A 22,396-nucleotide genomic window follows, 5' to 3' on the forward strand; every position below is an offset into this window, starting at 1 on the left:
ATCTAACCTAATAAGAAACAGTTGTGTTAAACTGAGAAAATACAGCTCAGAGAACATTGACTTGTTTAGTCTTAGAAGAAATGCATAATATTGTGGATACAGCTAAGGCTGTATTTTAAAGTCTTTTGAAAAAAAAAAAAAGGCTTATGTGGGAGGATGGATGTGAGAAGTGAAGTTCAAGGAATGAAGGAAGAAAGCTTGTGGAGGAGAAACGATAAAAACCAATCAATAGGAATTTGGAAAGATAGTGGGTGAATGCGATGAAGATAATGTAGCAGAAAGGGGAAAATGGCACAGTGAGGAACTGAATGAAAAATGGATGCTTTGATATGTTGCACGAACAGGAAAATGGAAGGCACGTTAGATTGAGATGTTCTTAAGAATTTCTCTATATAGCAGTGTAAACTGCAGAAAGAACAGATTGGCTAAATTGCCTTCTGTACAACTGAACTCTCATTTGATAAATTCTGTAGAAAGTAAAAAATGATGTTTGATGTTTTCATGCTGCCATCTGGTTACCTCTTTAGAGTGGGGAGATGAGATAACAGAAATGGTGAAACAAATTTTCCTTTTTTATGCTTACTGTGTATTGGTATTCAACCAATACTTTCTTAGTGAAATGAAAGTGGTAGAGGACAAAAAAGAAATGTGTATGAATGCATGAAATTCCAATAGAAGAACAAAAGGGACTTGCTTCTTTACACTGTATGGTTCTAGCATGCTTTCTGCGTAAGCCCATCAAGCTGTGTACAGTGATTGCTACTATTCCTCAGCCTTGTTCAGGAATGTCTCTGATCTACAGTACTTCTGACAGTTAGATACATCCACGCTTTACGATCTTTTTTTTTTTTTTTTTTTTTTTTTTTTTTTTTAAATTTTGGACATGTCTTTTGACTGCTCTAGGCATAAAGCTCTGTTTGGTTTTTTTTTTCCTCTGGCACCAGGAGTCTGTGATCTGTATACTTAATGGTGGTTGTAGGCAGGATGTTCCTCCTCTGCTCAATTCAGTACTTTTTTTGACAGACTTGAATGATTCAAGTCTTGTGTACCAGCACTTGTGTCCCTGCTTCAACAGCCAGAGTTCAGATGCTGTGCTCTTGTATTGGTAGTAAGCTGAGCCATTTTGTGGGAGATGCTTGTGAGAATGTTAGGAATGGTTATGTGAAGGTGATTGCTGGTTATTTCAATATGGCTAAGTTTGCAGTAGTTACTTCAATGCAAATACTTGGGTCAATCATCTTGATTGACAACAGATAATATGTAACTTGAATTCTGTTAATTTTCATTCATTTTAGGAAATTGCCATCTTGTCCATCATCCCTCATCATCTTGACCACCATACATATCGTAGAGTGTTATAGTTACATCAGAAAACTATTCATACTATTTTTTTTTCTTCTTTTGGTGCAACAGTGAACTAGCTACTTGTTGTTTGAAAGCCTTCTAAACCCATTTCAGTTTCTCTTACAATTAGATCATGTCGTCTCATTTTTTGTGTGTTACTAGCTGCCACATCTGTGGGCAAATATTTGTATTCTTACACTGCCTATTTATTTGTTAATGTACAGATCCTCATGAAAACTTTAGCAGTCAAGACATCATGTGGATTTTGAGTGCACCCTGGGAGATTTTGATTCCATAAATGAAATGTTAATATGATAACCTGAAATAGATCTAGTCCTGTTTCCACTTATTTCATGGAATTTAAAAGGGCATCTGTTTTCAGTTTCTTCAAATCAGCTCACTTGCATTACAAAAGATAAGTACCACTTGGCATGATTGGACTCAAAGTAGTTACTAAAACAATAACTTTATAATAATGGTTGAAATTGTTAACATTCGTGGTGGGAGAAATGGGTGCTTTCCCTCAGCAAACTGAAACATAAATGAAGCTGCCTGCAAATGTCATGTGTAGCCTTAAAAACTTGAGAGTATTTAAGTATCGTTGGCTCACTTATTACCTCATTTTTAACAGCTTTATCTTATTGACTGAAACCTAAACAGTCAGATTTGTTTACCTTCTTGAAGGTCTGTATTTGACTATTGCTTGATATGAATGGAAGCAAATATAAAAGAGGAATAGAACTGAAAAAGGAACGAGGATATGCCAAGAATACGTTTGTATCTATATGCACACGTGTGTATACGTAAAAACAATACAGATAAATTATCTGAGTTTTTGTTAAGAGTTGTTGACTAGAACTATGTTTAAATAGCCAAAAGAAATTTTTAAAGAAAAGTTGAGTGGCATTTCAGCTTCTCTCTGAAACTGATCTGCTGCTCAAATTTTCTGTTGAACTGTGTATGTCTTCCACTGCATATACTTTGCTAAAGCATCAAAGTAACACATTTGAGAGCAGATCCAAAGACGCTTTCAAATATTAGAAGGAAATGTTCTGGAAATCTTATATTTGTAATATACAACTGATCATTCCACCGGAGACTGCCACAAATGTCTGTCTTTCTGTACCAGAAGGCCTTAATAACTTTTGCATCTCTAAATTCTATTAACACTAATACATGTAATGAAACTACTGCACACGGGCTGAGGAATGTTGTGTGTTAACTTGCTTATAAAATGGTTTATTTGGGAAAATATTTCACCTTTTAACTACCCAAGGTAATACCTGCCATGAAAAAGATTTCCAAGAAGAGCATATTGAGTTTTTAAAAGAGAAAAAAAAAATCCGAAATCTGTTTGTGTTATTATAATCAGGTTTCTTTTTGTTTGTTTGGTTGGTTTTTTGGTTTTTTTTTTTTCCATTTCTTTCCCATTTATGTTCACCCCAGTCTTGCAGTGACCTAACAGACATTACAGAGATATGTGGTTTAGGCCAGACCTAGCCACTTTTAACAAATGCACTGAAGCAGAAAAAATGATTAGGTAAATTGGGGGATTAAGTGAAGAAAGTAGTACCAATTTTCATTTCATTGGCACAGATCATTAGGATTAGGAGTCTAAATTGTTATTTTTGGAAGTACCAGGTGAGAGTCATGGTGCAGAAGGAATGGGGAGAAAGAGACAGAAGTTGTACAGGGAGTGAGAAAGAGACCATAAGAGGGGTGGTAAATGGAGAGAGAATTTTTTAACATTACCTCAGTTCTTGAAACGCTGAATTGTTATTTATCTTTTAGAAACCTTTTTTATTTGACACAGCATAGTTATCTGACCAGATTGGACAAGACACAAGGTTTTTCTTTTTTCAGTGGCACTTTTTCACAGTTCCAATTTGCATCCAAACCATTTTGTAAGTGTTGCTTACTGGTTGTAGCACGTATTGCGCTGGTTCTTGCATCGTGTGGTGTGGATTTGTAAGAAGTTTTAATGGTTGTGACAGACTTTCCAGTCTGTACAGTGCTCTATGTGTTTTAATTTGGATGGTTATAAGCGTTCATAAGTTTATAAATTATTAGTTTGATATTAGTGTTGATACTATGAGATTTTTTGCACAGTAATCACGATTTCTTAAACTGTTCTGTAAAGACAGCTGTCATAGGAAAATATTTGAATTTGCATGCCGTTATTTACTGTATCCAGTTTGAAAGGACTCCATCAGCCACGTTGAAAAGACTGTATTAGAATGTGAAATATTGACATTCAGTGGGAAATTAATAAAAACAGTGACTTTGTGCTATCGTGTTTTGATAGTGAGAGAAACAAAACAAAAATGGCTCAAGGAAGAATTCAGTTCTTCAGATGCTGGGCCATGATGAGCTTTCTCCTGTACAGGTCCTGGAAACATTTCTCAGCCTCAGCTGAACCCCTGTTTATTTAACTTTATACTGTGGTATTCCTTCCTGCTTCTGAATTTGTCAATAAAATCTGTTTTTATTTAAGGCAACTTGTGTACGTTTTGGACTGAAAGCCAATCAAACAGAAATGGAACCGATCCAGCAAGGCTACCTCTCCTTTTTCTGCTAGGGAGTGGATAGGACTGAGGCAATTAGTGGTTTTGTGGCCAGGCAGTTTGTGGGAGAAGTTTGTGGCACTCTCCAAGGACATGACCACAGAAACTCCCCAGAGTCATATCAGGAGAGGAAAAAAATAGTGACAGAAATATAGACAGTGAAGAAAATACACAGCTGTAATCTGGCACTAGCCTGAATTAAACCTGGCTTTCTAGCATGAAACATCAGGGTCTTGTTAGAAGCAGAACAGGTGTCATCAATGTGCTGTTTAGTAACCTCATGTCTTCACTTTTCATACAAGTTATAGCTTCTACTTTTCCCATAATAAGAGAACAAAATCTGCCAGAGGGTTTATGTTAAGATCCTGAGTGTTAAATGTTAGAGCCAGTTCAACACTACAGTTTTTTTTAAAGCTGCTATTATTTCCTTATCAGGGCCAACTGAATTTTACACAAAATGCTTGTTCCGAGCCTTGTGGTTGTAGAGAAGAAAGCTAAGAGTTGGCCGCGTGGGCCCAGTGAGATCCTAGCATGCTTTCAGTAACATATGTGGAACATCCACAAATTATATTTCTTTCATTTCAAGGGAAGACATTATTATTATTTTTAATTTTAAAGAAATGGAGTTGAGACACATCTGTATTATCAAACAGCATGTAAAATATGGGTTAGAATAAGATTTTCAGGGTGGTCACAATTGCAGAAAATTCTAGATACTTTTTCTGAGAATAAAAGTAGTCAAGTGATTTTAGGTTTATATTGCTCTAACGGAGGTAAGTACTGAAGTTACCAGCCCATATAATAACAAGAATTCTGTTTTTTAAACAGGAAAAAAGGTATCTTATATTTGGGAATCAGAAGTTCCCTGTGTGAGGAATTCTCTGCATACTGTCCATCCGTTAGTACTAAGGTGGAGAGCCCTGCAGCATCAACGTAGCTGTGTTTTACATCCTGGCAGTGCTTATTGTGCTTGTTACACTTGTGATGAGCAGTTAGTCCTATTCTACTCACTGGTGCTCAGGCATGAGTAACAGGTGTTCTCTGCCCAGAGGCTTCCCTGCCTCTTTGGATATGGCCACAGGAGAGAAGAATGCGATGCCCACACAGAGTTAAGCCTGATTAATAGAAAATGCTGCGTTGGTTAAATGAGTTTTAGATCTGGTTAGGAAGTGGTAAGCCAGCTGAGATGAAACATCCAACAAGACTTGTTCTTCTCCAGCAGTGTTCTTTTAGACAGTGAGATGAAAGAAGAAGGAAAAAGCATCACTTTGAAAGTAACATTCTTCCCTACTTATGTTTTGATTTGGGGCATTCTAGTAAAGAGGAATTGTGCTTTCCAAGTCGTTTTTGTTCTTTCAGTTTCCCTGTATTTGCAGCGTTTCCTGAATCTTGCCATTGTCTTGCCTCGCTAATGCCTGTATAATGGGACAGTTCCCTGCTGGTCCCTGCTCTTCGATCTGCTGTACTGTTATTTTCACCCATTGAATGTTTTTGGTTGGTTTTTTTTCCCAAGTATTATGGACTGCAAGAATTCTGGTAGTGTTGAGTTGTGTTCGTTTTTCTAGAAAGGAATTTAAAGTAATCTATGGTACTGTTGTGTCTCAGAATATATTTTTGCCACTTTTTTTCCGTTGCTTTGTGAGTGACTCCATAACAGAAACCAACTTAGCAAATGGAGAATAATGAAACAGGCAAGCTTCAAATTGTCATCAAAGGGCAAATTAGTTAAGTCCAGGTATTTTCTCTTGTGTATTTTAGGGTATTTGTAGATGTTTGTGTTAATGGTAATATCTAAAATGATGCCTTAAGTTTATGTACTGCTAAAAAATGAAAGATGTCATGGATGAGTCACTGTGAGTCACTGTTGACTAGGTTGTTAAAATATATTAGGGGTATAGTATAGCCAGTCAAACTGTATGAGCTTGAAGCTTCTTTTCTCTGTGGAGCCTTTAAATAATTTAAATATTTTCCCACTTCTGTTTTCTTTTGTTGTTGTTGTCTTACAAACACTTTATTGGAAGTTGTGCTTTAGCACAAATAATATTTTTTGTACTGTGCTGACTTTGTACACTTCAGTACTGTACACAAGTTTTGAAATGTATGATTAGCTGTGTATTCCAGTGCATAAGGTGCCTTTTTTTTTTTTTTTCTATTTGTAAATGGCAATACGCAGTTTAGTGTATATTCTGACTACTTAGCTATGTAAAAATTGATATGATAGTTGAATTCTGACCAGTTACTTAACAAAAAGATAAAATCTCTTTTGGTGGTCACTGTCAACTTCACTGTAAGATTAAATGAGTACAGAAACTAATTTATGTTTGAATTACTACAAAGGATGTTTGACTCATAAAAACAATTTCTCTCATTTAAAATTTTCTCTTCTACAATTGGTGTTAGTTCATACAGTACTCTGGTATATCTGCAGTTATTACTCAATATCAGCAATCGCTATGTTTTTACATAGTAGATTTTCACATCACCTTATACACAGGAAAACAAAACAAAAAAACAAACAAACCAGAAAGAAATAACAATCAGAGTTAGACATTTTTGTCCGCTAAAAGTTAACTAGGACTCATAAATGCCTAAAAAAACAAGAACTTTTTAAAGTGAAGCACATTACGTTTGTGCATTGGAAACAGTAAAATAACAGTCCCATAGGATTTCTTTGAAACTGTATTATTGCTGCAAATTAGGTATTATAGATGATACAGATTAATCATTATGGTCTGCTCGTGCAGTGATTACTTGAGGAAAAGGAACAGCATTACATAGTGCTTTCAGGTTTGTCAGGGACAAAATACTACAAGAAGCAAGACAAATTGGAAGCATGTTTGAGACAGTTCTCATCTAAGATAAGGGAAAGAAGAATTAATAAAGTCGGTAAAACCAGTGACCATGAACTTGCACAGCAGTACATCACTGTATATTGTGCTCTGTGTAAGTGGAATTTATAGTGGCAAGTGAAATTGTTACAGGTATTTTCAGTCAATGCAGATGGGTAAAAGAATAGGATGACAAATTGTCTGATGAAGATGCAGACATACTGGAGCTATACAGAAGCCACTTCTGCTAATGATTATCATGTATGCCTAGAAATAATTGAGTGGAGACAGCATAGAGGAGGAATTGTTTTGTTTATCACGCCATATTACACATCGGAGCTTTTGACCTTGAATGTTTCCTGTAGTAAGCCTTGGCAAAGTGTTATGAAGAAACTCTGATGGACAGATAATCAGGTGTTTACACTACAGGGAGTTTACAAGGCCTTACTGTATAGCACTGTTAGTTGATTGAACCTTTTTAAATGGGTTATAGCAGAAGCAAAATACAGCGTTAGTAAGGCACTTATTGTCAGAAGGGATGACTGTACAAGACAGTTTAGAACTATAATTCTTAAATGAGAGGGAGAGACTTCTATGGTTTCAGTGGTTGTGAAAATCAAGATGACGTACATGTAGTGATGAACTATGCAACATCAACTGCTGGTTAAAGGTAAGAAAACAACAGCAAAGTTTGTCTCCTTTGTAATTTTAAAGTCATAGAAGTACTTTAAAGGGTTTTACTACAGTTCACACTGAATATATTTTTTCACCACTTAATCTCTGAAAAAGAAGTTCATCTTCTGCGTAGAAAACATTATACCCCTTAATAATTTTGGAATTGCTTTAATTTTGCATTTATTAGAATTTCATTTAATGGTTACAGTTCTATTTTTTGAATTCTTCATCTTCAGCTGTTAATATGACAACTCTTTTAGCTCCTGTTCTGGAGACACTCCTTGAGTTTGTGCCAGTGTTGGCAGTCATGATTTCACCCAGTTTTGATTCTTTCCTCTTTTGTTTAGTGTTAACATCTACAGAAGAGTCACTTATATCATTTTATAAGGCAAATTTAGCACAAAAGTTAATGGATGATAGATCTAGAGTTTGTTTCCCACAAGATGGAGAACATCAATGAGCACCAGCAAAGTTTTCCTGTACCCTGGGGTGCATGTGACAACCTGCTTAGTGGAGCTGTAACTTATACCTTGGTTCCTACAGCTTTCTGTGTTGATATATCAGTATTGATAAAGCTTTGGGGTGTGTAACAGCTGGAGAGTGCTTAAAAATGCTTCTAAAATTAAAAATGAAAAAAGCAACAAAAAAAACCCAAACAAACTGTGAAGTGCCTGGTAATTGCAGCTGGATAAAGAATAATGGTTGTAATAAGATGAATTTATGGATAACATTTAGGTTTTTAAGCCACAAATGTTTTTTTCTGTAAATAGTGCATTTTTCCCTGTAGGCTTATTTTAATTTCATGTGTTGTTAAACACCATAAAATAGAACAGACCGGTAAATGGAAAAGTGATGTTGTAATGGTTTCTTTTGACTCATAGTGGTTGTTGTTGTTGTTTAGGAAGCCAGAATTGACTGACTCTGCCTCTCTGCTAGAGACCTTCAAGTTCCTTGAAAATGCAGCTGCAGACTTCAGTGATGAAGAAGATGAGGAGGATATTGAAGGAAGAGAGAAAACAATCATTGATACCGCAACAGTGAGTGGAAAAAATAATTGAAAAAGTTACGAAGAACAGAAAAAGTGAGATTAATGAGATGCCTATATGCAAAGTATATGACTGTGTATGTACACGTGCAAATCATTAATGCATCTTTATGATGGTCTGTCCAAGCATGTGTGCACAGGAGGAGTTCATGCATTCAAGTTAAACTTCGCTATCTGTCTTGCTGGAAGTTTGCAGTGACATATTTTGAACTGCTATTTCATGCCAGCTAGTACTTTAGATATATGTTCGATGCAGTTTTTAAAGTACCAGATATCTTTTTAAAATTATTACTATTTTTTAACTTTTTTCAGTGCATTTTATATTTAAAGTGACGTGTAGAATTTTCTGCTTGTAGGGTGCAGAACTGAATTACCACTTTTGATTTAAGTGAGTTATTGAAGAAAGAAAAAGTATAACTGGAAAAATTTCAAAATGTGGTTAATAAACTGGTTTGTGTATTCAGTCAAAGCCTGATTCCCTGCCTCGTGGTGTATACTTTGCAACATCATTTGGTCAAATGTCATTAAATACACACACACAAATAATACTCAATTTTATCCTCTTATTTTTGGAATGAATATTTATTCATTGAATTATGCATCCAAAAATTTAAGAAGACATAACTTACAGTGAATAAAATGGATCATTTTTATGATCAATTGTAAGAATGACTGCTTAAAAATACCAGTTATAAAGTTATTTTTAAAGAGAATCTTGTAATTGATGACCTGTGAACTACTGTCTGAAACACCTCTAATATAATGTATAATATACTATGTTCACTAAACCTGCCAGGAGTGTTAAGTCTAGTGTTTAGTCTTGTTCTAGGCTGTGAAATTGGTTCATCGTATTCAGAGAAAACAGCCATTCATCCTCATGAACTATGGGATGTTGCCCTAGGTACTGAAGTATCTTCACATTGACTTATAGCAAGGTCCCAAGTCAAAGTACATGATTAATGTAATTTTTCTTTTTCTATAGAAATATTTTTTTCCCTACTTATTTCAGATTTGTTAATTTGCCAGTTAATCAAATAACTTTAAGGCAGCTAGTTCATTTTGAGTATTGAAGGAAAAGTAAATTTATTACAAGAAGCATATTGTGAGGTCTTTTGTTAAAACATGTATATATTTTTTTCCCGTTACCAAATTTGCTTTAGAATTAGATTAGGAAAATGCAGTTTAAGCATGGAAGTACTGTGTATAAATATCTGAAATGTCTAAAGACATATCAGGATGAAATGATTTTTGCCAAACCTAAGCAAATTAGCACTTTCCTTAGGTATTTTTCTAGGCTAAGCTTTTGGTCCATTAATAGAGTGATTTCGGAGGTGAGTTAGGTTATTTTCAGAATAGTTGAGACAATTTGGCTTTGCTTATGTTCTTCCTATGGCATTGTGTTGGGGTTTTTTGTTCTGTGTGTATTTAGGTTGGTTTTTTTTTTTTTTTTTTTATCTCTATCAAAAGAAGATTTGTACTTTTCTGGTATTAAAAAGACTGATAATCATATACATCAATGTAGATTCATTATCAAGTGATTGAATATTGATGGTTACAGGAAGTAATTGTACAGATGATTTTCATTTTTACTTTGAAATTTGAAGGAAATCTTTCTGTTAATTTAAGGTTTATTAGTACTTTCTTCCTGCTTCTTAAACATCCTCTTACAATTTTGTATTGTACTCTATTACAATTTTGTTGAAAACAGTACTGCTAGATATAAACATCATGTTATTTAATTCAGTTTTTTCTTTCCTTCCTCGTATTTCAGATTGTAAGGAAAAGAGTGCTGTCTGACAGTAGTGAAGACAGAGATACAGAAGAAGCTTTGAAAGAATTTGACTTTTTGGTTACCTCAGATGAAGGTGATGGGGAATCGAGAAGTTCAGGAGATGGAACAGACTGGGGTAAGGAAATGTAATGGAATGTATCAGGAGAAAGAAAATGCAGTAAGAGTATGTTCTGATTGGTTGATAGTGGTCTCTGTCATAATGGGAGGACCTTTTTTATATTTGTATGTTATGTTTGTATGTTATTGTTATGTTCATTGCCAGATTGAGATTCTTGTGATATGATATTCTCATTTTTGTTTATACTGCTTTTATGTGAGGGTTTGTGGAAGTTTTTGCTTCCAGTCATTGTGTCTCTGTTCTTTTTTTAGTAACAGGGCAAATAGAACTTCAGTTCTATGAGTGGAATCTCTGTGATTTTTCCAGTGCCCCTTTCTAATGAGGGACTCTGATACAGATGTATTTTACAATTTCAAACATTCTTTGCTGTCTCCAACTTTGACACGGAAAGTAATGCATTTCAAAGAACTGAACTAGTTGAAATACAATTACATATTATCAATGTGGAAAAAATGATTCATTCTGTTTCTCAAATTTTCTGTTACAAGTTATTAAAAGTGTGTATGTTCAAGCCCCCCAGTCACCAAGTGAAATTTCACAAACCGTTCTCTATATTCTTGAAGTTCATGTCCTGCAGCCAAAAATGGCAGGATCCACTTTATCTTGCAATAATTATTCCACATAAATGCACTGCACAGGGAAGAGAAGGAGGAAGAGAACTGACTGAATGTTTTTATGAGTGGTTGTTTCCTCCTTAAGCTTCTCTGTAAAGTTTTACACATTAATGGAGACAGATTGGAGCTGTGGAAGATGAATGGGAGATAATTAATCTTTATAATGGTACTGAAACATTGATGGAAACAGACCATGGCAGCAGTGGCTCTCACATGAGCTAAGAATTCTGAGATACAGTATTTCAGTGAAGTTACGAGCTTGTAGTTGGACTCCAAATTTCTATATTATTACAAATACAGTGATTACAAATTATTACCTCAATAGTAGGTAGCCTCTTTGCTGAGAGAGTACCTCTCAATGTTTTTAGATACAAAAGTCAGCATTCTGATCACCAAGCGAATTTAGAGATGTTGCCCTTTTTTTATCATAAATTGTTTGAAGTTGTTCTGATATTTCTTCTCTCCAAAGCTGAAGATCTGTCTATCCGCTTATGCTTGAAAAGTGTACCTACTGCTTATGTCACTGAAAAGCTAGTATGCCAAAAGGAGCTTTTTTGTTCTCAGATTCACACCTTGAGTTTCTTTTTACTTTCATTGATGACAGATGAGTAAAAAAAAAATGAGCAAATGTCTAACATTAAAAATAAATTGTCGTCAGAAATAGTTCAATTTCTAGAAATGTTAGGGGATTTTCTTTGAGTTACTGAAAAACCCGAAGGGCTGTTATTTTTATTTGATAGTCTGTGTGTCTCATAATAATGGCATGTAAGAATAAGCTTCTTCAAGGAACTGCCTTTATGGATCACTGGTGTTAATTTTGCAAAAGAAACTGTTAAAATATGGCATAAAGCACCAATATTGTGTATTGAGCAATACTGTGTATAGAAGCAACACATAAAGTCCTTGCTTCATTTTTGATCCTAAACATTGCCAGTCAGTTACAGTAATCTGTAAAATGTGTCCTTAGCTTCTCAGGAGCAGTCAGCTGACTTTTAAATTAAGCACGTTATACCACTTGCACAGTAGTTCAAGATCTGCTTGTAAAGTTGAACAGAACCTGTAGACATGTAGGAAGTATCTGGGGACAGTCTGTAGGAAATAATTTTTCTAACTAATTCCCTAGAAAAAGCAATTTGAAAGAGGTCTTTTTTTAAAAAAGTGGGATTTTATTCATTAGGTATATTGAAATGTTTCTGTAGCTTTCTCTAAGACTAATAACTCAGGCTGTCTCCTTCTGGTGAAATTTCATAGGTTCTTCATGGCTTTTTATTCAGTGCTTGGTGATGCGTATGCTATGTTCCACAAAAATTTAGATGGGCTGCTGCTTTGTGTAAATGACAACATACCACAGAGACAATGAAATGAATATTTGAAACACAGTGACACAAAATCTGAGTTGTAAAGTTACGACAGACATAGCTTTAGCATAACTCTTCTTTTCATGCATAATAGTTCTTTCCTTGGGGGAAAGAAAAGCTGATGTATTGTAAAGTAAATGTTGCTTACATTTTATGAACAGCTGTGTATCTAGTTAAGGAAATTAGACATGTGAAATTTTAAGATCTCAATTTCTTGTAAAGAAAACTGAGCAAATAGAAGTGGAATGGGAGTAGCAGTTTCATAGCTTTCATGAGCTCGGTACTATTTCTGTCTGTTTGAAATAAGGCAAGTACCAATACCAGCTGTTACCTCCTTCAGTTGGAGATCACTTGGTGACATGACTGAAAAAGGATGTTTCATTTGTTTCACTTTGTTTAGAAAAGGAAGACCAATGTCTCATGCCTGAAGCCTGGAATGTCGACCAGGGAGTAATAACCAAACTCAAGGAACAATACAAAAAGGAGCGCAAGGGGAAAAAGGGGGTGAAGAGTAAGTGGAAAACATTGCACTTTAAAATCATAAATCCTACATCTTTCACACCCTTAATTCTATCTCTCTCTCAATGTTTTCCTAAAATTACTTACTCTCTTACTTTGCTGCTCCTGACTGCTTTCCTGTTCACCAGTTCCCAGGGGTTGAAATTAATGATAGTCAATCAAGTTACCTGATAAGTAGTTGGATTAGATAGTTTCTTCCAAACAGGCGCTGGATTAATTAAAAATTCTTGCAGAAATGTAAATTATAAAATGCATTGTTTTAGTACTTCACACTTTAATATGGAAAATTTCATAACCCTTTCTTAGCTGAAAACATTCCAGTTTCACAGGGAGAATTGAAGTCTAGTATGCAAATTGAACAGCCATATAGAAGCTGTCTGGAGTATCGTGTTAGATGACAGAGGAAAAAACGGGTTAATTTCTACCCCTGTTTATACTTAACATTCACGACATGAAAGTCATGCTGTCATCATAATTTGTTCTGCAGGGCTCGAAATAGGAAGCAATTCTAACCATCCATTTATTTGTAAATCATGGGATTTATTGACTTCCTTTTGTTGGACTAATCTTTAAAAACGTTGGATACTTTTATCCAAACAAAAAACTGTGATCAGTATCTGAAATACAGTTTCTAGCCCTGTATTATAATTATTTGGCTTCCTTTCTTGAAACACAAATCCATTTTGTAAAACAATGTTTTTCTGAACTAAGAGTTGAAACATTTTGAACTCAATGAAGTGTTTAAAATATTTTTTTTTTGTATTTGTAGCTTTATTTCAAAAATCTAACCATACTGAGAATTCATGTGCAAATGATGTAAATTAGTAGCACTGCATGTAGTGCAGTAAGAAATGAGAGTGGTTTCTCTCTTTGTGGGAAGATGCTTATTAATTCCAGTGATACTTTCACTTCCAAGAAGATATGCACAACGATACAAAAGGTGTCAGATCCTCATATCACTGTTAGAGGCTGACTGGTGTTAGATTTTGTATTGATGTGATGAACTACTTATTGCTCTGCAGTTAGTTATGTTGCTGAAATAGATCAATCTTAATCAAATACACAGAGTAAACTTTTTGAAGTTAATCTTCAAATTTCTCAGATATTTTTGTCATCTTTGGAATCATTTAAGTTACTGGAATTTGCAACTCAGTAAGTAGTTGAGTTGAACAACCGAAGTGCTTGTGATTCATAAAATTGATTTAAAATTTCCTTGTGGTTAAGATTTTCAGTAAAATTGGTATTTTTAACTTGTCTGTTATTTTTAAAATACACAGATGTGTTCTATTATGTCAGGGTGGATAGTTGTAGGGTTAAGCTAGCATAAGTGATTTCATGAAATAATTGAAGTTATTTTCTTAAAAACTATTGAATACTATTTCTTTTTGGTAGCAAAACTGAAATTTAACTACATATAGATGTAAATATTACTGAAAATTGTTCTGTATGTTTATGAAAAAAATTTCTGATGTATGGCAGTGCTTGGTCAACCAGTGTTCCTTCATAAAGAAAACTACTCAGTACATTTATAGTATCTTTTGGATTGATTTAATTGCTTTGATCTTGGGAGACCATGGGCAAGCCATAGGTGGATAGGCATCAATGCAGAAAAGTTGGGAAGCGAGTCATTTTCAGCTATTTGTTACATTGCATGTGGTGAAGAATGCACGGAAGGAAGTGTGGGGAAGAAGAAGGGACTAAATATCTTGACATTAAATTATGAAACAAAACAAAACTAAAAAAATCTTGTTACTATAACTTTAGCTTCATCACAAAACATGTTTAGATGATGAACTACTACCAAGTATAATATTGTTGTATTGTAGATCAAATACTGTAGTAAAGCAATCTTGCAAAATCCTACTTACTGTTACCTCAATCAAATAATATCTTTGTGACTAATGAGTTAAGCACAATTTAGTCAATTAACTATCATTATGGTTAGGGTGGACAAAGTGGCGTTTGCAATTACATTAGTAAACCTATGATTTTGCAAGGCTGTAGTAAACGCTCCTGTGGAGTAATAAGAGCATAAATATATTAAAGTACACTTCTGTGTTAAAGCTGCTTGAAAATAGCTGTATTGTTACTGGTCTAGGAAAAAAACATAATGGACTATGGGTAAGACATTTTCCCATTCTTAATTAAACTTACAACAGGAAAAACTGCCGAAGATATGTTTCAACCTCAATCCTATATAAAACAGTCAAAACAGGGATGTGGGAAAATGATGGAGCAAAGCACAGGTAAGTGTCAAGAAGGGCATGGGTCTTCACCATATACAGCTTCAGGAAGTAGGCCAATGAATCCGGTTGTGTTTATATTTTAATGTAGTTATATTCCTTTAGATGATATAGTTCCACAGTCCTACACTACTGCACAAACAAATTGAAAATGATCATCTTATGATAAGAATATGCTGCACAAAGAACCTGATGCACAAATACTGAAATATTCACAAATGCTATCAATTGTTTTCGAAAAGTAAATAATATAATCACTGTTGCTGTGATTCAGTTGGAGGCATTCTTCATCATTCCATGCAGTTGGCAGTGTGAATGTATAAATGTGGGGAAAGTTGTGCATTCACAATTCTTGGTTGCTTCTACCACTTTCTTTTCAATAAATTCATTTCACGCTGAATAATTCGATATTACTGCAAATAGGTGCTCATTTTTCTTGTGTGTGTCATAACATATTAATGCAAGGTGGGATTCTTTGTTGCATGTGCTGCTATGCTGTATCTGATATAATAAGTAACGCTGTTACAAATTATCCATAAACTATCTTTTGTTTGTTTGTTTTCTGGTTAGGGCCCAACAGGTCAAAGCTGCAAGATATGCTTGCAAACTTGAGAGATGTTGATGATCTCCCTTCATTACAGCCATCTGTTGCACCTTCTTCTAGACCCAGTAGCTCGAGGCTGATTGAACATGAGATAAACAGGACAGATGAAGGTAAATATTAAAAACGTGCCTACACTTTTGTAAAGGGTAGATGTTTATAGTTACTTTTGCTTGAAGAGTATCCTCCAAGATGTTCCAAGCACTTCACAAATACTGATTCAGTATTATGAATTCTGTCTAAATGCAGTAACGCAGTCCTCCCCTCCAGTTATTAGGAAGGTAAAGACACCAACCTAAGTAAAACTCTGGTTGAATATTTTCAACGTGGTGGAAAAACTTACTTGGCATTTGGTGGCTTGTAACATGAGGTCCTTAAGTTACTTGCTTGTATGGAAAGCCATTCATCTTTGCAGCATCGCATGTGATTTCCTTCATTAATATTGCTTCTGTAAGTTGCTAAATCAAGTATTTGAATCAACATTTGAACTGCTGCAATACACACCATTAATATATCAGGATATATAAACTTGTAAAAGATCATATCATGCTATTTATTTAGATGGCAAATATGTATTTAGAAAAATGAGAAAGACCTGGTGTTGGCTTTGCAGTCTTACAGTGAGTGTGAAAATGTAAGTTGTCCAAATTATAATTAAGATGCATAAAAAGCTCTGGTGTGTGGCATAGTTACTGAAGATCTCAGTAGTTCTATTTCCTACATGCTTTGTGATTTTCTTTATGAAAGAAGAGGGTAACTTAGCAACACTTGGAGAAGTGTAAGAATTTTTTGTTGAATGTTTCCTTTCTAACTTTCCTTACATGTACTGAGAGCCATATTAGTAAAACTCTATTCTCATTTCCTTTCAGGATGGTGTTTTTAATTCAGAGACTCAGGGTGTGATGAAAACAAAAGAGGACAGTTGACTGTTATTAGGCTGAATTTGGTGTTGCAAGCTACTAGTTGCATATTTGTTTGTAAATCTAAGACCTATTGATATTTTTGGCATATGCTTGTTTTTTTTTTTAAATTCTAGTAGCTTTCCAAATTTAACATTCTGTATGCATTGGGTACTGAGTGGAGTATAACACTGTAGAGAGAATGAAGACAACAAAAGTTTAGACTTAAGGGTGATGAAGAGGTGCTTGTAATTAAAAGGTAATACCTAAGAGACTTAATCAAACAGCAGAGCTGAAGGGCTTTTATTTCTTTCAAAGGTCATAGAACGCAAACAGGATACTTCATAGAAGTATGGAGTGGAATGGAAAGATCAGGAAGATTGGGTTAGTTATGCTGAATGGTCTGGAGAGGAATTGAATAGTGTCTGTACCCAATGCCTTCAGACAAGTGGGAAGCAGCCTGAATGGTTCAGACTGTTCACTGTAAACCATAGTGTTTGTTCATTCTGTGTTACTTTTGCATTATATAAGGATGAATGGTAGCATAGTCTTTCTGAAGTTTATGTTCAGAGGATGCAATTTATTGGTACGTACAGTGATCCTCTTACTTTTTTTTGCACTCAGCTACTTAGTATTTTGAAAGTAGAAAATATACTTTTATAAATCAGCATTGCATATGCTTGTGTTTCAGGGTTTGTTTTGTGTTTGTTGTTTTTTTTTGTTTGTTTTTTTTCTTGCAGTGGAAGCTTTAACATTCCCTCCTTCTTCAGGGAAATCTTTCATTATGGGAACAGATGAAACCCTTGAAAATGAGCTGGGTCTTGGAGAGCTGGCTGGCCTCACAGTGGCCAATGAGGCAGATTCGCTGGCTTATGATGTAAGTGGTTGTTAAAGGGAACTCAATGTCTTCTTGTCTCTACTTCATGAAGGCATATGCAAGTCATATGTGTGTAGATTCTGCAGCAAACCTTTTCCTGTTAAAATTATGCTGCCAAAGGATGTCACAAATTTTCCTTTTAAATATCTGTCTCGTATGCAGCAGGTTTCATTCTTGCCATGCAAGCCCTTTTTTTACATGCATTATATACTTAATATTATTAAGTTTACACACATTTTTGCAACGATGCTGTAGAGATATGTAGGTTTCTGAGCACGACTCTTCAGGAATCATCAGAGCTTCAATGAAATAAGATTCAGTGTCTCACATCATCTCCTAATCTGGACTCAATTTTTTTGTTAACCTTTCCTAACTTTCTCTCCAAAAATATAGCAAATTGATGTACAAATTTCATTTTTTCCCAGTTAAACTTAATTAGATTCTGATTTTATACATTCAGAAGATGTGATATGCATGGAAGCTTAATGTTGACTTCATTGATCAAGTGTGCATATAACTTGTTTCTACATCTTGAGTTCAGAGCTTTTGTTTATGGAATCTAGCATTTCTTTATCTATTGCATCCTATCATGCATGACTGGGTGTATTTATTTCTGTTTGTTCACTTGTTAAATCCTATGTGAGGTCCAGATATCAGGAATTCATAGTCATGCTTACCTTACCCCTTATCTTTTCCAGTGTTGACAGTTGAAAAAAAAAAAAATTGTTTGCAAAGCTCTTTGCTCTTGTTGCTTTATTGAAGCAAAATGAATGATTAGTTTTCCCTTTTGATTTTCCTTGGAAGCATAGCTTACAAATAATATAATCTGCTTTTATTTTGGACCACTTCACATCTTCTGTCAGATGCCAATTGAGAATGAGGTAGGATTTAGTAGAATTACTAGAAATGTAGTAGGTTTTATAGAGTCACTTCTATATTACACAGGCAGTGAAGTTTAAAAGTTTTGTGTGAATCAGTCTTTAAATCTATTTTTCTCTCAAGAGCTGCAGTTTCCTCTTTTCAGACTGTTTTCTCAGTGTTGTGTTTACTTGATTATTTTCTTTCAAAACATAGCAGTATTACCCCACTTCATTTTATTGTTTAGGTTTTTCAAACACTGCTTTGACTGGCTGTAAATTAAAGAATGGCTTTCAATTAGTAGTAGATTATTTTAATATATTACTTAAATGAGAAAATATTTCTTTGTTGCATAACTTCATAACAGAATGAGTTCTATGTAAGAGCATCTAAACTAAAGAATTACTACATTTAATATACTGATAACACATTGTGTAGTAAACTGGAGGTTTTAGGCTTTGCAGTTGGTTCTTGCTTGTTTGCTTTCAACTTTCTGCATCAGACATATTTGTAATCCTATCTGCATACCACAGCTATTTCTGGCATTTTCAAGTTGTATGCATTGTATAGTTAGACACAGACATAACAATTAAAAGCAAAACCAAGTCAGGTGGTAATTATGGAGTGGACTCCTCCTCTCTCCTCCCTATCAACTGTGCTTTTTAAATCTCAGGCTACCTCACTGTTGTATTTTAGTGGGAAGAGAGACAAGGAGGCCAGCTGTCCTGTTAGTAACTGACCTTCTTGGAGCTCTTGGGAGTGAATGAAGAGGGAGAGATGATGGGGTGGCCATACAGACAGCACATCAGGACTAGGATCTGTCTCCACCTCTGCTGCTGATCTCCTGAGTGAAACTGTCCCCAGTCTATTTCACAATATATAAGCTAATTATAGAGTCACAGAGTGATTTGGGTTGGAAGGCACCTTTAAGTTTAAGATCATCTAGTTCCAACCTCCCTGCTAGTACAGGCAGAGACACTTCCCTGTAGACCGGGTTCCTCGAAGTTCCATCCAGCCTGGTCTTGAATGCTACCAGGGAGAGGACATCCACAAATTCCCTGGGCAACCTGTTCCAGTGTCTCACCACACTCACAATGAAGAATTCTTCCTAATATCTAGTCCAAATCTACCCTCTTCCTGTTTAAAACCATTTCCCCTCATCCTGTTGCTACGTGACCTTATCAAAAGTCCCTCCTCAGCTTTCCAATGGGCCCTTTCCTGTGTTGGAAGGCCGCTATATGGCCCCTCTGGAGTCTTCTCTTATCCAAGCTGATGAGCCCTGTATCTCTCAGCCTGTCCTTGTAGGGGAGGTGCTCCAGCTCTCTGATCATCTTTGTGGCCCTCCTGTGGATCCACTCCAACAGCTGTAGTGCATATCATATTGCACTCTTTTGAAAGAACACCTCTGAATGAGAAACAAACTGTGAATGCTATTGTCAGTACTGGCGTGGTCTTGTTAGGCAATCTGGAGCGTTTATGGATTAGACACAGGACCTGTGTATTTGGTATGGTACCTGGAGGCCAGGTTCAGTTTCTTCCATTGCCTTAATAGGCATTAGATGCTTATCTTCAGGCAGATAAATTCTACTACAGTTATCTGTGGATACTATGTGTATGTTGTACCCTTTTTACTGAGACTTTCTTGCCAATCTCCAAAAAATCTGACAGTGCTGCTAACTTTGCAGTCCTGCCCCATCCTTGCACCAGCTCCAGCATTTGTCTGTTCCCTCCCTGAGCCAGCTGAACTCAGTAGACTGGCAAAGAAACTGAGCAGTCTCAGTGAACAGACAGTACATAATTACTAAGAAATACAATGAGACTGAACCCACTTTTTGCTATGCCTCCTTACTTGTTTAAAGTCTGTAGATCCTCCTCAATGAAGCATAGTAATAAATCCAAAAATAACATTAAAAATAAAAACAAAGCAACCTATTTTTTGTTCACATTCTAGAATAAAATGTAGATTCTCAAAGTGTCTCATGATAATTATTTCTTTATGGAAGTTGATGACACCTAATTGTTTGAGATTATCCATAGCTTTCAGTTTAGTGAAATTATTTGTATCTTAAGCATGATTGTTTATGTCAATGTTTTACTAATGGATTGTTTGTAGTGATTATAGCAGGGCAAATTTAACTGTGGCAGTCTTGGTTGACAAAGTCATTGAAGTCCGTTTGGCATTTTACATAGTCTGCTCAGAGGAAAAATGTTGAAGTAACTGTTTATTTTTTAAGGCTTTCTTACTGGATCTATGTAAAATGCATTCATTGCCAAGTACTTATCTCTGTGTATATAATATCTTAGTGCTTGCAAGTTACATTCTTAGTATGTAGCCAAGACTTTTTTGCCTTTTTTTTTTATTGTTTTCTGGCAACATCATCTTGTCATGTATTATCACAGAACTTGTATTGCCTAAAGTAAATATGTTAGATTGTTTTCCTTTCTGCACTGCTAGACAGCTGTCCATTTCTGTTAGATCTTTACTTGATAGATAACATGTCAGTGATAGTTCAGATATTCAGGCACAGCGGTTTGCTTGATTCAAGCCCAGTGTTAATGAATGAGCCAATAGGTGTGTCAACTTTCGAATACCAAAGTTTATAGCAGTATTAATCAGAAAGGTGCTTTTAAATTGTGCAGCCTAGTAGACATGCAGACTTCAGATTTGCACAGAATGCATTGCTGCAGAATTAGACTTGTTGCCTTTGCAGAGTGTCTCTATCTTCCTACTCGTTTTGAGTAGTCTGATGAGCTTTAAGTGGATTGTTACTCGAGAACAGGTTATTATGAAAAATAGTTAATTTGACATCTTCTGAAAATGGCAAACTAAAGCTCTGATATCCTTTCCTTGTATTTTCCAGACTAATTACAAATGTCCCTTTTTGATTATTATTTCAGATAGGAAACAATACGGATGCACTGAGAAAGACTTGGAACCCCAAATTCACATTAAGAAGCCACTTTGACGGAATAAGAGGTTTAGCTTTTCACCCAGTTGAGCCTGTGCTAATAACAGCTTCAGAGGACCATACATTAAAAATGTGGAATTTACAAAAAACAGCCCCAGCAAAAAAGTAAGATCTTTTTTTGCTTTACTTCTTTAAAGCATTTTATTTATCTAAATAAAATTGTAGATATGGCTTCATCTGGTAGTCCTTGGGAGTCAATGGGAATTGTCCCTTAAGTACAAAAAGAAACTCTTAGAGAATTATGGAGACTTTTAGAGTGTATGAGAAGAAATCTATGCATGCAAAAATAAAAACTGTTCTCTTTTTTTGAATGTACGTATTTTGTGTGTAGACTAAAATGGGAAACTAATTTATTAGTAAAAATATTTGTCTGCAACCTCCTGGTGTGCTTGAATCTGTATATAAATATATAAACATACATGCATATATGTAAAAAGTAAATGTATACTCATGTGCATGTATGTATATGTTCAGAATTAAACATTGACAGTAATGTTGCTAGGCTTATGTGTACAGTGTTTTTTTCGTATTGCAAGGGACGTGAGGAAACGATTAAATTTGTAATAAGGTTAACATAGTGAAGGGTGTGCATCATGCCTTTTATGAAGACTGGACAATGCCTGTGGTAGACCTGAAGTCTGTGTTTAAAAAAAAAAAAAAAAAAAAAAAAGCAGATAAAACCCCAACACCTGACTTGTGAAGTCCTGAGCAGCAGTTTAAGTGATTTGTAACTGTTAGAGCTTTGGTATAAAAGCAAGGTATTACAAGCTCTCTTCCTTGGGTGGGGATTTGAAACAAGGAAATATTCCATCTGATACTGATAGCGCTCTACTCCTTTCAAACCACTGATGTACCTTCTGCTTTGATTGGTGTGTGAGACTTCCTGAGCTTTCTCACTTTGAAGGTCTATAAATCAGACAAGCAAGGGAAAATCCTATCATATTTTGAAAGAATGGAAAGAATTACTAGATATACAACTTCTTATTTTGACATGATTTTTTGTAGCAGAGATTTCAAAAGAGGTAGCGGTGATTTTTAAGAACTTATTAATTCTGGCACATTTTTGTAAAGCATAATGTAAGGTCATATGTG

General features: G+C 35.2%; 1 protein-coding gene across 1 annotated transcript in view; it reads left to right on the forward strand.

Moving 5' to 3' along the window:
• The window catches only part of STRN (striatin), a gene marked incomplete at its 5' end in the record, with an annotated part of 55,696 nt that overhangs the window by 25,973 nt on the left and 7,327 nt on the right, over positions 1 to 22,396 (forward strand). The window contains 7 exons of the mRNA XM_079550460.1: positions 8,313 to 8,448; positions 10,228 to 10,363; positions 12,739 to 12,849; positions 15,017 to 15,103; positions 15,671 to 15,814; positions 17,341 to 17,477; positions 21,234 to 21,409. Coding sequence (XP_079406586.1) covers positions 8,313 to 8,448; positions 10,228 to 10,363; positions 12,739 to 12,849; positions 15,017 to 15,103; positions 15,671 to 15,814; positions 17,341 to 17,477; positions 21,234 to 21,409 — 927 coding nt within the window. The remainder of the gene's footprint in view (positions 1 to 8,312; positions 8,449 to 10,227; positions 10,364 to 12,738; positions 12,850 to 15,016; positions 15,104 to 15,670; positions 15,815 to 17,340; positions 17,478 to 21,233; positions 21,410 to 22,396) is intronic.

This window comes from Tetrao urogallus (genome assembly GCF_951394365.1).
Source record: "Tetrao urogallus genome assembly, chromosome: 2".
Lineage (NCBI taxonomy): Eukaryota > Metazoa > Chordata > Aves > Galliformes > Phasianidae > Tetrao > Tetrao urogallus.